The following is a 16956-nucleotide window of genomic DNA, read 5'->3' as shown; positions in this document are numbered from 1 at the left end:
TCGCTTGTTGGCTCTGACCTGATGTGTCTGCATAGAAGGTCCATTATTCACGTTGACCCCTTTTCCACTGCAGAGGACTTTGATGCTGGAGTAGGTTAAGCTAGGCTGTTTGATTTGTCTTCGAAGACATTTCACCTCTCATCCAAGTATGCTTCAAGTATTGGTTCGCCCCTGTCAATTTTAGTAGAGAGGCTCATACTTCCCCATGTTCCCATTTCATCCATCTACCGCTTATTCCCTTTTGGGGTTGCGGGGGGGCGCTGGCGCCTATCTCAGCTACAATCGGGCGGAAGGCGGGGTACACCCTGGACAAGTCGCCACCTCATCGCAGGGCCAACACAGATAGACGGACAACATTCACACTCACATTCACACACTAGGACCAATTTAGTGTTGCCAATCAACCTATCCCCAGGTGCATGTCTTTGGAAGTGGGAGGAAGCCAGAGTACCCGGAGGGAACCCACGCATTCACGGGGAAGACATGCAAACTCCACACAGAAAGATCCCCAGCCTGGATTTGAACCCAGGACTGCAGGACCTTCGTATTGTGCGGCAGACGCACTAACCCCTCTGCCACCGTGAAGCCCTCCCATGTTCCCATCATTCATAAATGTATGCAGGATGATCTGTTCAATCTAAGTCTATGAGCATAATGTGATGAAGCCTACTCTGATGAGCGGCAAAACGTCTTCTAAGCAGTTGCGAACGATTGAACGCCCTGAGATGACTCCAGTCGTATTGCTATAACCTGCAACAATGCATCTGGTGGACATATTTGCTAAATCTCTCAATATTATCTGTTTTAGTAGCTGAGAAGGCTACTAAAACAGATAATATGCAATATGAAATTTTTTCCAATCTTCTGTCAGGGACACCACCAGCCAGATTGCAGGCCCGCCTACATTTTGGAGCTAAAAGTGGGCATTCCATAATGTGCTGGAACTTGTTGGAAAACATACCTAAAACCACTCACTAATCAAATGTAAATTATCCAATGCATATACTTGTTCTTATGCTTTCTGAACTCACTATGTTCACTGCTTGCTGTACATATCATACCAAGTCAGACCTACACTGTTTCAATGCCCATGTCATGTTCTGTGGTCACGTTTTGTTTAGTTATGTTCTGTTTGGTTTGTGGAGTCTTTGTGCACTCTTGTTTGTTTTGTCACCTTGACGGCCAATTAGTTCACCTGATTCATTTGAACTCACTCACCTGATTTGTTAAGGACTGACGCACCTGTATTAATCATGTCACCTGTAATTAAGCCTGTAGTTGCCAGGTAGTCGGCCTGGCGACATCACTCCTGATACCCCAGACATTATTCATGCTCTACTTTTTATGCTCATTCCCTGCCATTGTTCCATGCTCGTATTTTCACGTCACAGTAAGCGTTTTCGCTTTCATGTCCATAGTTCTGCCTTTGTGCCAGGTTTTGTTTTCTTAGCCAAGTTTGTTCTACGCCTTGTGCGCGCCTTTTGTTTGTTCTTTTTTGAGTAAAATTAAATCATGTCTTTACCTGCAAGCTTCGTCCGGTCCAGTCGCTTTGCACCATGGGAAAACAACCCTCAGGAAACTGCATATTAGCCCAAGTTTTTACAGTCCATTTCTCAGGCGATGCAATTGTTGATGACTGAAGTGCTGATATCAACCAAACCTAAACCCCCACCCCAACTCCTTCAAAATAATTCAATGTATATACGCCGATGATTAACTTGTGTGATGACTGTATTATGCTGATAGTATTTGTACCATGACTTGATAAACGTGGACCCCGACTTAAACAAGTTGAAAAACGTATTCGGGTGTTACCATTTAGTTGTCAATTGTACGGAATATGAACTGTACTGTACAATCTACCAGTACTAATAAAAGTTTCAATCAATCAAAAAAAACTAAATCCTGTTTCTAGTTGGGGTGAATTTATCTCGTAGAAATAACTTTTAAAGGCCTACTGAAATGAGATTTTCATTTTTTAAACGGGGATAGCAGGTCCATTTTATGTGTCATACTTGATCATTTCGCGATATTGCCATATTTTTGCTGAAAGGATTTAGTAGAAAACATCCGCGATAAAGTTCGCAACTTTCGGTGTTAAGAGAAAAGCCCTGCCTCTACCGGAAGTCGCAGACGATGACATCACATGTTGATGGCTCCTCATATATTCACATTGATTTTAATGGGAGCCTCCAACAAAAACAGCTATTCAGACCGAGAAAATGACAATTTCCCCATTAATTTGAGCGAGGATGAAAGATTCGTGTTTGAGAATATTGATAGCGACGGACTAGAAAAAAAAAACAACAACAAAAAAAACGCGATTGCAATCGCGTTGCATTGAGACGGATTCAGATGTTTTTAGAGACATTTACTAGGATACTTCTGGGAAATCCCTTATCTTTCTATTGTGTTGCCAGTGTTTTAGTGAGTTTAACAGTACCTGATAGTCGGAAGTGTCCACGACCGGGTGTTGACACGCAGTGTCTCGGGGAAGTCGACGGCAGCTGTATGGACAGCACAAGCTCAACTGATTTCCGGTAAGAGGTGACTTTTTAACCACATTTTCTCACCAAAACCTGCTGGTTGACATGTAGTCGGGATCCATGTCTGCTGTGATCCATACTAAAGTTTCACCTCTGTGAATTTTAAACAAGGAATCACCATGTGTTTGTGTGGCTAAAGGCTAAAGCTTCCCAACTCCATCTTTTTACTTTGACTTCTCCAATATTAATTAAACAAATTGCAAAAGATTCAGCAACACAGATCTCCAAAATACCGTGTAATTATGCCGTTAAAGCAGACGACTTTTATGTGTGTGTGTACGCAGCGCTCATATTCATAACAGCCAGTGACGTCACGCGTACACGTCATCATTACGCAATGTTTTTAAGAAAAAAGTCCCGGGAAATTTAAAATTGCAATTTAGTAAACTAAAAAGGCTGTATTGGCATGTGTTGCAATGTTAATATTTCATCATTGATATATAAACTATCACACTCCGTGGTGGGTAGTAGTGGGTTTCAGTAGGCCTTTAAGGTCCAGCACTGTGAAATATGTGTCAATATTGTCAGCATTACAATACAACAGAATCAAATCCTTTATGGTCAGTCAACATTGTCACCAGTATACATTGTGAAAATCTGTTTCAGCAGCTCCCCAAGACCACATGCAACACCAGAGAGTACAAACAGTGGAAGTATAACAACAATAAATAAAACACCAAGTTTAATTGTAAAAGGAACACATATTCTTAGATATGTGTTTTGTACTCCAAATAGGATTACAATACCCTCAGGTTTAATGAGTCAGAGTCAGTCGTAGGGTAGGATGAGCAGGATGTTGAATTTGACGGTTGACTGTTAAGACAGTTTTGCGGTCCTGGCTTTGAGAGAGGCTTAGTTGAGAGCGTGGTACCTCTTTCCAGAAGAAAGGGGGGAGAAGAGGACACATCCAGTGTGTATAACGTCAGCACTTAGGTTTCTGGCCTTCTTATAAAGCCGGTCGATGTATATGTCCTCAAGGGGTGATGGAGAATTGTGGTCCTGATTATTTTCTCCATCGTCCTCAACACCCGCTGCAGATCATTTCTGTTCTCGGCGTTGCAACTGGTGAACCACATTGTGCAGAAATAGTTCAAGATGGGCTTTATGGATGCTCTGTAAAAATGAACCAGTCTGTTTTAAATTCCTAAGTAGGTGAAGACACTGATGAGGCTTCTACACCTTGTAGCAGGTGGGGATGGAGAAGTGTGGCAAACTGATACATACTGTATACTCCAGTCTGAAGGTCTCCTCCACTCTTCTAATTTAGAGGGGGTGGACCACAGTTTTTATATTTCCTCTAAATCCACAATCTGTTCCTTAGTTTTTACTGTATTGAGGTCTAAGTATTTTCTGAGAGCACCGGTCAGTCAAGTCGTGTTTAATCCCTTAAGGTGACTCATTGTTATTTTGAATCGGTCTGACAACGGAGGTGCCATCGACAAACTTGATAGTATTTGAAGGATGAATTGGAGAACAGTTGTGGGAGAAGAGGAGGGGGCTGAGAACACACCCTTTTAGTGTTTCAGTGTACAGGATGAGTATTGAGTAAGTGCACTCTCTCATGCTGACATGCTGAGGTATTTTACTGATCATACCAAGATTCTATTTAGACTCTTTTGCTCAAGAGGCAAAAGGATGTTGGTTGAGGTCAGCTGGGGTGGCGGAGTTCATAAAAGGGAGGAAGAGTCCCTCAAAACATGGTGATGATGGGTATGATAGCTGCTGGGCGATAGTCATTCATTTATTGCCATCTGGGCCCGGTGTCAAGCGAAGTAAGTGCTCGCTGCGAAATAAGTGCCCAAGCGTGTCGGGGCATATATTTAGCGCCTTAAGAGCGAAATATATGCGCAACCTATTGTATATAGTGTGTATGGGACGGCTTGCCAAATAATTGCCCCTGTGGATTTGCTGATATTGTTAGCTAAAAGAAAAACTGTATCATACCAAAGTTACTGTGATATATATTGTCTTAGGCTATTAAATATGGAGAAACGGCAGGATGAAATAAATAAGATCAGTAGTTTTGAGCACATTTAATAATATAAACAGCAAAGCCATGTTGAATATCTTACGTAGTGACGTCATGTGCCTGCGTGCACTGAAATGGTATTGTGAGCATGCGCAGAATAAACGGTGCAGTAAGTTCCTGAACCAAAACTTTGTTTGTTTATTTCCTCCCGTGAATATAAAGTGCTAGCTAACCATATTGGTGACTGACAAAACGTTAGACTGCTGCAGCAATGAGTAATGCTACAGGTTATGGGCCCAGCCATTCAGGCCAAAGATGGTTTAGACTTTTATTCGACGGTGACTAGAAAAATTATGAACTCTGGGAAACAAGGTTCCTCGCGCACATGGAGTTACGTGGTCTCAGAGGAGTTATCCTGGAATACCCGCACATAAATGAGGAAGACGAAGAAGCCCTCGCGGAAGATGAAGCAAAGAACGGTGAGGCATATGCGGAGCTGGTGCAGTGTCTAGACAATAAGGGTTTGTCGCTGATAATGAGGGACGCGAAACGTGACGGAAGAGCAGCACTGGAGATTCTTTGGCAGCATTACGCGGGAAAGGACAAACCCTGTGTTGTGAGTTTGTATTGTGAAATTTCTTCGCTCCACAAGGCTAGCAATGAAACAGTCACTGACTATATTATTAGAGCAGAGACTATTTTCACGTCATTAAGAAGAGCAGACGAACAGATAAGTGATGGGCTTCAAATAGCCATGGTAGTAAAGGGGCTACCTGACTCATATAAGCCATTCGTCGTGCACATTACCCAAACAAATGACACTGTAACTTTTGGCGAGTTTAAAACAAAACTGCGAAGTTATGAGAGTACAGAAAAATATGGGAAGAACGACATGAATGCAGAAAAACATAATGTGATGAAGGCTAGCGGGGCAATAAGATCACATGGAAGAGGAAGAGGAAGAGGGAAGAAAATGGATCTAGCTGATGTTGAGTGTTACACATGTGGGAAAAAGGGACACATGGCCAGGACATGCCCTGACGAATCCCAGGCGAAAAGAGAGTATCGAAAATGGGATACACCACATCGGGGAAGGGGACGTTGTCGAGGACGAGACAGTGACCATGTAAAGAAAGTTGATGGGGAGGCAGAACTTACATCTTTCTGTTTCTTCAAATTGAGTGACTGTCCTCCACAAACAGGAAACAAGAAGGGTCTCATGGTCGACTGTGGCGCCACAACCCACCTGATCAACGACGCCACAAAGTTCAAGACAGTCGACAAAAGCTTCAGGCCTGAGAATCACATGATTGAGCTCGCCGATGGAACCAAGGTGAGCGGGATGGCAAAGATGAGAGGCGACGCGGAAGTCTACCTGCTGGACAGCGAGGGACGACGAGTCAAAACAAGGCTCCAACAAGCGCTTTACATCCCATCGTTTCCACAAAACATCTTTTCAGTGAAATCAGCAACGGCTAACGGAGCCGAGCTACACTTCAAGGACGGTGATAACTGGCTGGTCCAAATTCAAAATGGATGTGTATGGTATGTGACGTCTCGGTGGCATCTTGGTGGCAAAGGTGCTCTCCCAGGATGCAGTCGGGCAACGGACACAGCGTGGAGGTAAGAGATGGTGATTTATTTAACTAACAAACAGACATGTAACAAAAACACTGGGTACCAAAAGACAAAACAAAAGGCTAGTTAGCATAAGAGCTAGGGGAACAAAAGGCGGCTAAGCACGGTAGCATTAGCGAATATAGAACATGAAACAAAGCGGCTAAGCGAGGAGGCTATCGAGTCCAAACATCAACATACAAACGTCACTGGTTGCGTGAAAGCAAACACTACGACGCCAGGCCGAGAAAACGAAAAGGGCAGGTTATATAGAGTCTCTGATGAACACAGGTGTGCAAATAAGCAGGTGAACAAATCAAGTCGCCATGGTAACAAAAAACAAATCAGGAAGTACACAAACAAACTCAAGACTCTAAATGACAAGCGATCCGTGCCGCGGATCGCAACATTACCCCCCCCCCCTTAAGGGGAAGATCCCAGATGCCCCAAAAAACTAAAATATACAGCAAACCCCCCCACCCCCCACACACACAACAAGACAGTCCAAAGGTGAAGGGAAGTCCTGTATCCCCGAATCCACCGAGAACACAATAAATGGCGGCGGCGGGTGGAATGTCGCTGCCACCACAGTCTAGGCGGGCGGACCCGCAGAGGCCACCTTAGTGGCTGATGAGGACCCGGGCGCGTCCTACGAGGAGGACGCCCGGGGTAGGGCCACAGCCGTGGCCGTCGTGGAGGTGGACAGGCCCGTTGAGGGGGACGCCCGGGGTACGCGACGTGGAGGAGGACTAGGCTTAGCAGCAGCAGAGGAAGATGCAGGGGCTGCAGCCGAAGCAGGCACCGATGCTGGTGCTGATGCCGGCAGAAGAGCAGGTGCAGAGGCCGGCAGAGGATCAGGTGCAGAGGCCGGCAGTGGATCAGGTGCAGAGGCCGGCAGTGGATCAGGTGCAGAGGCCGGCAGTGGATCAGTTGCAGAGGCCGGCAGAGGATCAGGTGCAGAGGCCGGCAGAGGATCAGGTGCAGAGGATCAGGTGCTGACGCCGGCAGAGGATCAGGTGCAGAGGCCGGCAGAGAATCAGGTGCAGAGGCCGGCAGAGGATCAGGTGCTGACGCCGGCAGAGGATCAGGTGCTGACACCGGCAGAGGAGCAGGTGCTGACGCCGGCAGAGGAGCAGGAGCTGGTCTTCGCCATGGAGCAGGTATTGGCATCCGTCGCGGAGCAGGTACTGGTCTCCGTCGCGGAGCAGGTATTGGTGTGGGCTCCTGATTTGGAGCAAGTGCTGGCGTGTGATCCAGCTTAGGGGCCGGTGCTGGAGTGGGATCCAGACCGGGGTCAGGGACTGGTGTATGAACCAGCTTAGGCACAGGACTAGAACGACAACTACGAATAGGACTACTACAAGGACTACGACAGGTACTGTGATGAGGACCAGGACAAGGACTAAGACAATTACTAAGAGTAACACAATTGCCAGAACTGGGACTATGACTGGGACGTCACTAGGTGTCAGCCTAGGACTTGGGCAAGGACTAAGGCAAGGACTAGGACTCGGACTACGACTCAGTCTACAAGTCAGACTAGCACCGGGACTATGACGAGGGTCAGGACTTGAACTACGACTACGAATAGGCAACAGACAAGGACTTGGACTCTCACTAAAAACAGGACTGGGACTAGAACAAATACTACAACTGCGACCTGGGCCAAACACCGGTGGAGGTGGCCTAGGTGGAGCTAACCGGCCTACAGGTGGAAAAGGACGCACATGAGGCTGGGGTTTTGCGGGAAGCAGCTGTGCTACCTCCGTAGCACAGCCACCAGCCTTAGCCCCTCCCTCAAGGCGTGAATTCCAGGCACGCTGCCTGTGGTCGGAGACTGCATCACAGAGTGGGCGGAGGGAGGCCAGGAGGAGGGCAGACTCCTCCTCTATGGATTGTTCCAGGGGTGACTTGTGCTCAGAAATCGCCGGGAGAGTGTCTGTGCCGCTAGGAATTGCTCCTCTAGCTTAAGTTCAATGTGCACTCTCCGGTACCACTCATCTACCCACGCAGGACTATACTTTTCCAGGTCAGTCTCAAAATCGGGTGACGTGGGGGCAGGACGTGAAATAGGCTGAGGAGTGGGCTGGGTTTGAGCCATAGGGAGTGGGGCTAAATTAATGGGAGGTTGAGCTTGAAAGACCACAGGTGACCGGGACTGATTAGATTCAAAGTTACATAAATTGTCCTGATAGTTTCCGCTTTTAGAATTAAAGTCATTATTTAGTGGCTGACCGTTGGAATTAACAGAGTGAAAAAAAATTTCCTTGTTAATGACGTCAACAATATTGGATGGGGTAATGTTCCCTGGGCGCACGTCATCAGGAGGCGCGGCAAAAGGGGGCGTCAACATAGTGACGTCATCCGTGCCGGTCTCCAGGTGACGGACAGCCCATTGGGTAAAATATTTTGCGATTTGTGAAATAGGATTACCTGCCGAGTGAGGGGAATATTGGACTGACTGCCGCATGCTGTGTCCTAGGGGAAGAGGTCTTGAAGCGTGAACATCACGGTCACGCGGGGGAAGCCCTTTTATGAGGCTTCCGCCTACGTGGACGCGAGCGCGCAAGCTGGGCGTCGTCCTCACCGGGCCGGATGGAGTGAAGCGGGACCAGAATCCCACCTGGCCCCCAGATCATGTCCGCGTCCGGAGAACAGCGGAGCGACTCCGCTTCCATGGCTCGGAGTATGGCCCACGTCTCTCCGTCGTCGACCTCCATTTTGCCCGCAGCAAAAGAGCCTTGGGCTGGCATCGTACTGTGACGTCTCGGTGGCATCTTGGTGCCAAAGGTGCTCTCCCAGGATGCAGTCGGGCAACGGACACAGCGTGGCGGTAAGAGATGGTGATTTATTTAACTAACAAACAGACAAATAACAAAAACACTGGGTACCAAAAGACAAAACAAAAGGCTAGTTAGCATAAGAGCTAGGGGGAAAAATGCGGCTAAGGACGGTAGCATTAGCGAATATAGAACATGAAACAAAGTGGCTAAGCGAGGAGGCTATCGAGTCCAAACATCAACATACAAACGTCACTGGTTGCGTGAAAGCAAACACTTCGATGCCAGGCCGAGAAAACGACAAGGGCAGGTTATATAGAGTCTCTGATGAACACAGGTGTGCAAATAAGCAGGTGAACAAATCAAGTCGCCATGGTAACAAAAAACAAATCAGGAAGTACACAAACAAACTCAAGACTCTAAATGACAAGCGATCCGTGCCGCGGATCGCAACATGGTAGGCTGTATTATCTTATCACAGTAGAGGATAATGTTGATGAAGTGTATGGATGTCATGACATTCAAACATGGCATAAGATACTTGGTCATTGTAACTTTGATGATGTTGCAAGATTAGAAAAGGTAGTTAAAGGGATGTCGATTAAAGGGAAACATGACAAGTCCAATCAAAACTGTGAAATATGTACACAGGGAAAGTTTACCCAAAGTAGAAACAGACAAGCAGACGCTAAAGCTACAGCTGTACTAGAACTAGTACACACAGACTTATGCGGTCATATAGAGCCAGCAGATAAAGATGAATACAGATATGCAATAGGATTTACTGATGATTACAGCGGGATGATTTTTCCATACTTTGTAAAAGCAAAGAGTGACACAACAAAAGCTACAGAGAAATTCATAGCAGATGTAGCTCCTTATGGAAAGATAAAGTGCATAAGGTCTGATAACAGTACAGAATTTACCGGGCAGGAGTTCCAATCATTACTGAGGGGTAATGGGATAAGGCATGAGACGAGTGCACCCTACTCACCTCATCAGAATGGAACCGCCGAAAGAGGCTGGAGAACTTTATTTGAAATGGCACGATGCATGCTATTGGAGAGTAACCTCCCAAAGCAATTATGGACATATGCTGTACAGACAGCAGCTCAAATCCGCAACAGGTGTTACAGTAAGCGTCTAGAGCAGACACCTTATCGAGTTTTCACAGGAAAAACACCTAACATATCCAACATGGAGATATTTGGATCTGAATGCTACGTATACAAGCAGGATAAAAAGAAGCTGGATTCTAGGTGCGAAAAGGGAATCTTTGTCGGCTATGATAAGTATAGTCCAGCATATAACGTGTATTATCCTGACACTGATAAAGTCCTAAAACATAGGCTGGTAAAATTCATCACCAAAGGTAGTGCAGTTGAGACGCACTTTTACTGCCGTCTCACCCGGGCCGGGAGCAGGAAAACAATTCGAGGAGGCAGGAGTTGAGTCAAGTAGAAGTATTTTATTGAACGCAGTCTGCAGAGAGCGGAGATCGTATAGTACACTTGAACAGTAGTACCAGTAAAACCCAAAGCGATCTGTCTGAGAGTTTGTTGTACAGCAGCTTATATACCCTGTGCCAGTAGTTATCTGATTGGTCAGTCTACTGACTGACGTCAATTGCTATGTGTCTCGTGTCTAGGGAACCACTCTTGGTTTCCTGTTAAGTTGGTTGTTGCTCAAGCATCTGTTTCCTGTATGTGCAGTGTTTGCTTGGTTTCCTGTTATGTTCGTTATTGCTCAAACATCTGTTTCCTGTAGGTGCAGTGTTTGGCACACTGAGCCAAATTGAGGTCAGGACGTTTCCTGTATGTTTGGTACACTCTGAACTCTTAAACATGAGGCTTTGTACACTCATTAATCCCCCTTTTGATCTCTATTAAAGAGATCACAAATCAAAACATTGTATAATATGTAAATTTGACTAAGTACTAATTCTTAGTGGCACCTTAAACTTGAGTTGTACCCGTGATGGACAGATGTATCAGGGCTCAAAGAAAGACCATGAGTACCCCAAACCAACAGAGAATAAGGAGGTCGATGGTTGTCATGATCTTCTTGGTCCCTCGACGAATCTGGTTGGTGGTTTGGCACACCACGTGTAGGAGAGGAGCGCTATTTCACCTCCTCCCACAAGGATTTTGGGTAGACTACCTCACCCTGATGCCACCAGGGGATTATTCTGCCCCTTGTTGATTGGTGGTCTTCTCCCGTTGTTGTTGTTCACGTAACTCGGTACGTGTCTCTCTCAACGTGCGTGCAGGGGCGTCCGCCGCTGCACACTGGCTCCAGTGGAACCACGTGTCTCCCTTGCCGTTCAGCCGAACAGCATGCGAGGTGCGTTCAGTCACTCGATATGGACCCGTCCACCTGGGTTCGGTCCACTTTCGCTTGAGCACCTTCAGTAGGACCCACTCTGTGCTTGGTGGAGTCGCTGTGTCTTCCTTGTTTCTCTCCCCCACCTGCTTGGCATACTCTGCAACAAGGGCTTGTAAAGCATGGAAATACTGCGTGTGGGTTAATGACTGATCATCACCTTTGATTCCAATAAGCTTGGACTGGGGCCCTGGAAAACTCCTGCCTGTGGTCAGCTCAAAGGGAGTGAAGGCCGTGCTTTGGTTTATTGAGCTTCGAACAGACATGAGGGCAAGGGGTAGCGCATCCAGCCAATTCATTTTGGTCTGTGCACAGATTTTTGCCAATTTAGATTTGAGTGTTTGGTTCATTCTTTCAACCTTTCCTTGGGATTGTGGGTGGTAGACCGAACCAAACTTGTGTTTCAACCCCAGCATTTCTTCAACCTTTTGCAGATCATGGTTTTTGAAATGTGTACCATTATCTGATCGAGATTTGAAATGTGTACCATTATCTGATCGGATTTTCTTAGGAAAGCCATGTCTGGGGATATACTGGTTTACCAAAAACTTCACCACTGTCTTACTGTCTTCCCTTTTTGTAGGGAGTACCTCTGGCCAACCTGAATACGCATCCACACATACCAACATATACCTGTACCCTTTTACTGAATTCACCATATCTGTGTAATCTATGATGATTTCTTTCCCTGTTTTCGTCTCGAGAGGGAAACGTCCAGGATGCGGTCTGACTGTTGGTCGTGCATTATACATGGTGCATTCAGGGCAAGTATGTACATGATATTTACACATATCTTTCAAAAATGGGTGCCACCAATTTTCGAGGTTTCTCTGCATCTGTGCAGCCTCGACATGTCCCACTCCGTGCGCCTCAGTTAGTGCTATGTTTTTTATTCCAGGTGGTAGCACAATCCGTCAAAACATCCTTTAATACCTGATTAAATAGGCCAGGGGATAAAGCAAATCCCTGAGGAAGACGAGAATAGTTTCAGTTGGACCCCTCGGTAGGTGAAGGCAAAAATGTTTCTACATTCTTCGGCTAGTGGTAGGCAGAAAATCGCATTAGCGAGGTCGATACAGGTGAACCATTGGTGGCGAGGATCAAGATTAGTCAACGCAACGTAAGGGTTGGGAACTGGGATGGTTTGCGTGCATAACGCAGAGTTAATGGCCCTAAGATCATGAACCATGCGATATTTACCAGTGCCCTTCTTTTCAATGGGCCATATGGGAGTGTTCCATTCCGAGGATGTTTCTACCAACACCCCCTTTTCAAATAGACCTTCAATGGTATCTGCAATGCCGATTTCGGCGTCTTTTTTACTTGGGTATTGGGGAACCCACACTGGGTTGTTATTTTTCAGCTTGAAAGTAACTGGGGGCAGTCGACTAGGCCAACATCCATGGGCCTAGTGGACCATAGTGAGTCAGGCAGTGAATCTAACAACAATGCTGCTTCGGGGTGATCTGTTTTCCCTCGGCCATGGTGGCGGGAGATTTGAGCGTGTTCAAGGAGAGCGTGGTCAGTGCAAGAAACCTGTATTTTGTAGATTTGAGTTGCGGGTGAATACCACAACGAAGAGCCAACCCTCTGCCAATCAGTTTGCAGTTGTGCTGTTTTAACTATAGAACCCAGCTCTTTGGCTTGGTGCTCTGGATGTAAGGCTAAAGACACATGGGGGGAAGCCTCGTCACTCATCATGTACCACTGTAGTTGTTCTGGGGTGAGAGAAACTTCTGCCGCTACACCTATGGGAGCCACATAAATGTTATTAGTGGAAAGCGCCCAATTAGTTCCCTCTATGTCCCTGCTAAACTGTTCCTCATACCTCTGTGTATCCTCTCTATCATAAAACAATGTCATATGAGGAGGGTCAGGAGGGGCCACATAGGGGTGTATTTGGGAGATCCAGGGTTTCCAAGTCAGGTAAGCCGACAGGATTCCACCTTTATCACTAGTTTCACTGTGTAGGAGACCCCAGTAGATGTCAGCCGATCTGTCTGCAACTGGCTGAATCATGTATTGGCTTGAATGTGAAGACTCAATACTGGCGCAGGGTAGAGATGTTCCATCAGGGAATGAGACTGTTAGTCCGTCAGGCGAGCAGAGAATAGTAGCCACCAATCGAGTCAGGAGGTCTCTCCCCAGCAGGTTGGAAGGTACCTCAGGGGAGTAGATGAAAGGATGCAACACAGTCTGATTGCCAAGCCTTGTTGTGAGAGGCTTGGTGTAAGGCAGCGTAGTAGGAACCCCAGAGAAACCCATGACTGTTATGACGTCTGATGTAAGCAGCTTCTTTTCCACTGTCTTGATAGTGGAGACGGTAGCACCGGTATCCACTAAGAAAGGCAGCAAGTCCTGATTTACTGTCACTGACAGCACCGGTTCTGCCGTAAGGTGCTGTCCAGGGCTTCTCCGTGGGGCGTGTCACTCAGTGTCTTGCCACAAGGGGAACTGTGGTGCGGGTTCTCTCCCTTGAGACTGAGGAGGGTGTGTTCCTCCCCGGTTCTGAACTCCTCCTCTCTGTGGAAACCCTCTTTGTGACTGAGCAGGGTTATATGGGCACTCCCTCACCCAATGGGAGGAGTCCCCACACAGGAAACAGCCTTGGTTTCCTCCTTGAGGCCTTACCCCGGAAAACCCTCTCCTTCCTCCACCCCGTGGGCCTCCCCTTCCCCTATTTTGTCCTCCCCCTCTTCTGAAATGTGGCGTCCCAGACTCCTGAACGTTATCGCCGTCCCACTGCTGTACAGTTTGAGACATAACCTTGACCTGATCTTTCTTGCCCTTCTTTTTGTCGTTTAAGTCATCTCTAGCTTTGGCTAGTTTTAATTTCAGTAATTGTGCCTGCAAATCTGCTTTGTCTTTCTCATCTTGTTGTGTTTTGTCTTGAGCCGTGGTAAGGTGATGAACGAGATGCTTCTCCCATGTACAAAGTTGACATCCTAACATGTCAGGGTTACTTTTCATGGCTGTTTGCACTGACTCAGGCACTCCACTCAGAACTGCTTGTCGGAACCACTCGGCCTGTGACGCAGTGTTACCGGGGTGCTGGCCGGTTTGATTGGTCCAGGCTTCTTTGGCTTCACATAAAAACTGCCTGGGGTTTTGTTTGGGGTCCCATCTAATTTTAGCCATAACGGCTGAATTAGGCAGTGGGAAATGACTACGCATTGCAGCACCAAGAGCAGTGCATAGTTGGGTGAATCTGACCTCATTGGACAGTATTAGAGTTTTTGCGTCCGTCTCTACATCTCTAAGATTAGTCTGGGTCATGCACCAAGCAGCAACAGCGCAGAAATCTCCCAATGCCAGAGTGTCACCGGCTGTTAAGGTGTCTAATTTATTCATCCACAGCCCTCTTCCATCGGTTACAGGAGGTAATTTATCTACCATTGCTTGCACATCACCAAAAGAGAATGGTTTATACCTGGCTACTTGTCCCTGAGCTGTGGGCACAAGTGGGTACGCAGATGCGACATGCCGTGGGTTGGAGGCGCATAGGGTGGAGGACATGTGGGGACATGAGGTGCAGTTACCGATTTGGAGTGAAGCTCCTTTTGGTGCAGATGTTTGGTGCTTTGTCAGCAGATCAACAGTTCAGCCCACTCCCGTCGCTCCTTCTCCCAGTCGCGCTCCTTTTTCCTCCAACTGGACTTCTGCAACAAACCTGCAATCTTTCCCTGCTCTTCCGCTTCATCTCTCTTTATAGCTGCTGTGTTCATCTTATCACGTATCAATTGTCCTAAGGGCCCTATATGTTCCAATGTTTTCCCCATGTCCTGAATAAGTTGTTCTAATTTTTGTTTTGCTTTTGTTACTTTCTTCTCTTTATGTATTGGCTTTGATGTGGCAGCTAGGGCATTAGCTGTGGATCCAATTTGGGTCAATAGGGTGACATATGGGCTGACTCTATCAAACTCTCCTTCCATTTTTTAACTAGACTCTGAGCTCCACAGTTTTATTGCGACAACAATCTTCCCGGAGATAGCTGCGTTAACCCACTGCGGTTCTCTGAGAGACAAGATTCTAGGCCGGCCCTAAAGTTCGGTCCGGTCTCCCACTGGGTGTCCTATCACAAGAACCACGGCGTTTACTCCAAAGATAAGATGTCTTGCTTATCAACTGGGTGATTTAGCCCTCGCTGCGTGTCTGTTGGTCAGATATGGACGGTTTTCACCGCCCACCCCGCCCTAAACTCTAGCGAATGAACGACGTTCGTTTACACCGTTAGGTATCCCGTCAGTTCATCAGCCGCAGACCCAGCACACGAGTATTCACACAATGATTTACTCAAGAGTCTTATTCTCCCCACTTCCCTTCTTACCTCAACAACACTTAAAATACACACACAAAGTTAGTGTCATATACACATTCGATACCCACACAGTATTTTCTTTAGCTTAAAGTTGTGTTATCAAAAGACTACTCAGTCTCTGTTTTCAACTGCAGTTTCCTTCGACTGTATTTTTCTTCTCTCCTCGTTTTTCCCACGTAAAACAACCTATTTTGTTGTTTTGAGGAGTTTTATACAGCGATATTTCAATCTCTCCAAGGTTTCTAAACCTATTTTCCCAAACGTTTTTGGAGTTTTCATATCGTAACAACAACTAGAATTTAGGGACCTCATCCCCCGGGACTCTAACCCAGCCGCGGTACTAACCGCTCCTGGACCCCGTCGGATCTCAGGTGGAGTTACGCCACTCTCGAGGTTACTGTGTATTCCTCCTGTATCGAAGTTATTTTAGATTTACACTTCTACTGACTCTTTTAATTTTTATGTTTTCTTACAAGTACATAGGACAGGACACTATTTTAGTAGTTTCCAATATGCAGAATTTGTTTTAACAGGTTTCTGCTTACCTTATTTGTAAGTGCCGGCTAGTGTCTTTGTCCTTTGTCCATGAAGAAAATGTTTAGGTCCGAATGGTCCTCTCGATGTTCTCCTCACAACTCCCTCGATCCCGGACGAGCCCCCAAATTGTTGAGACGCACTTTTAGTGCCGTCTCACCCGGGCCGGGAGCAGGAAAACAATTCGAGGAGGCAGGAGTTGAGTCAAGTAGAAGTATTTTATTGAACGCAGTCTGCAGAGAGCGGAGATCGTATAGTACACTTGAACAGTAGTACCAGTAAAATCCAAAGCGATCTGTCTGAGAGTTTGTTGTACAGCAGCTTATATACACTGTGCCAGTAGTTATCTGATTGGTCAGTCTACTGACTGACGTCAGTTGCTATGTGTCTCGTGTCTAGGGAACCACTCTTGGTTTCCTGTTAAGTTGGTTGTTGCTCAAGCATCTGTTTCCTGTATGTGCAGTGTTTGCTTGGTTTCCTGTTATGTTCGTTATTGCTCAAACATCTGTTTCTTGTAGGTGCAGTGTTTGGCACACTGAGCCAAATTGAGGTCAGGACGTTTCCTGTATGTTTGGTACACTCTGAACTCTTAAACATGAGGCTTTGTACACTCATTAGCAGATAGCCACACTCAGACATATTGTGATATGGGGAGTGAGATTGAAAATTATGAAGATGCACGAACAAAGGTAGTCAAACAAGATCAGGGACAGCCTAACGAGAGTAAAGAGTCTAGTTTTGAGGAGACTGATGAGGCAAAGCCGCCTAAAATAGGTGGTACTCAGAGAGAACCGGGAGAAAGGAGGTATT

At 46.5% G+C, this 16956-nt stretch overlaps 1 protein-coding gene across 1 annotated transcript; it reads right to left on the bottom strand.

Annotated features, from left to right (window-relative positions):
* Nucleotides 1-12364: 12364 nt before the first annotated feature.
* On the bottom strand, nt 12365-14316 carry LOC133534910 (uncharacterized). Its single transcript, XM_061874231.1, has one exon. It carries the CDS (start codon nt 13557-13559, stop codon nt 12654-12656), a length of 906 nt encoding a protein of 301 aa, XP_061730215.1. The 5' UTR covers nt 13560-14316; the 3' UTR covers nt 12365-12653.
* Nucleotides 14317-16956: the final 2640 nt, after the last annotated feature.

The sequence above is a fragment of the Nerophis ophidion genome, linkage group LG02 (assembly GCF_033978795.1).
Source record: "Nerophis ophidion isolate RoL-2023_Sa linkage group LG02, RoL_Noph_v1.0, whole genome shotgun sequence".
NCBI classification, from domain to species: domain Eukaryota; kingdom Metazoa; phylum Chordata; class Actinopteri; order Syngnathiformes; family Syngnathidae; genus Nerophis; species Nerophis ophidion.
Note: the sequence above shows the minus strand (reverse complement) of the source record. Positions and strands in the feature narration are given on the sequence as shown.

Coding starts and splice junctions, on each gene's coding strand:
- LOC133534910 (XM_061874231.1), bottom strand. CDS start 13,559: ATGGGTTTCTCTGGGGTTCCTACTACGCTGCCTTACACCAAGCCTCTC.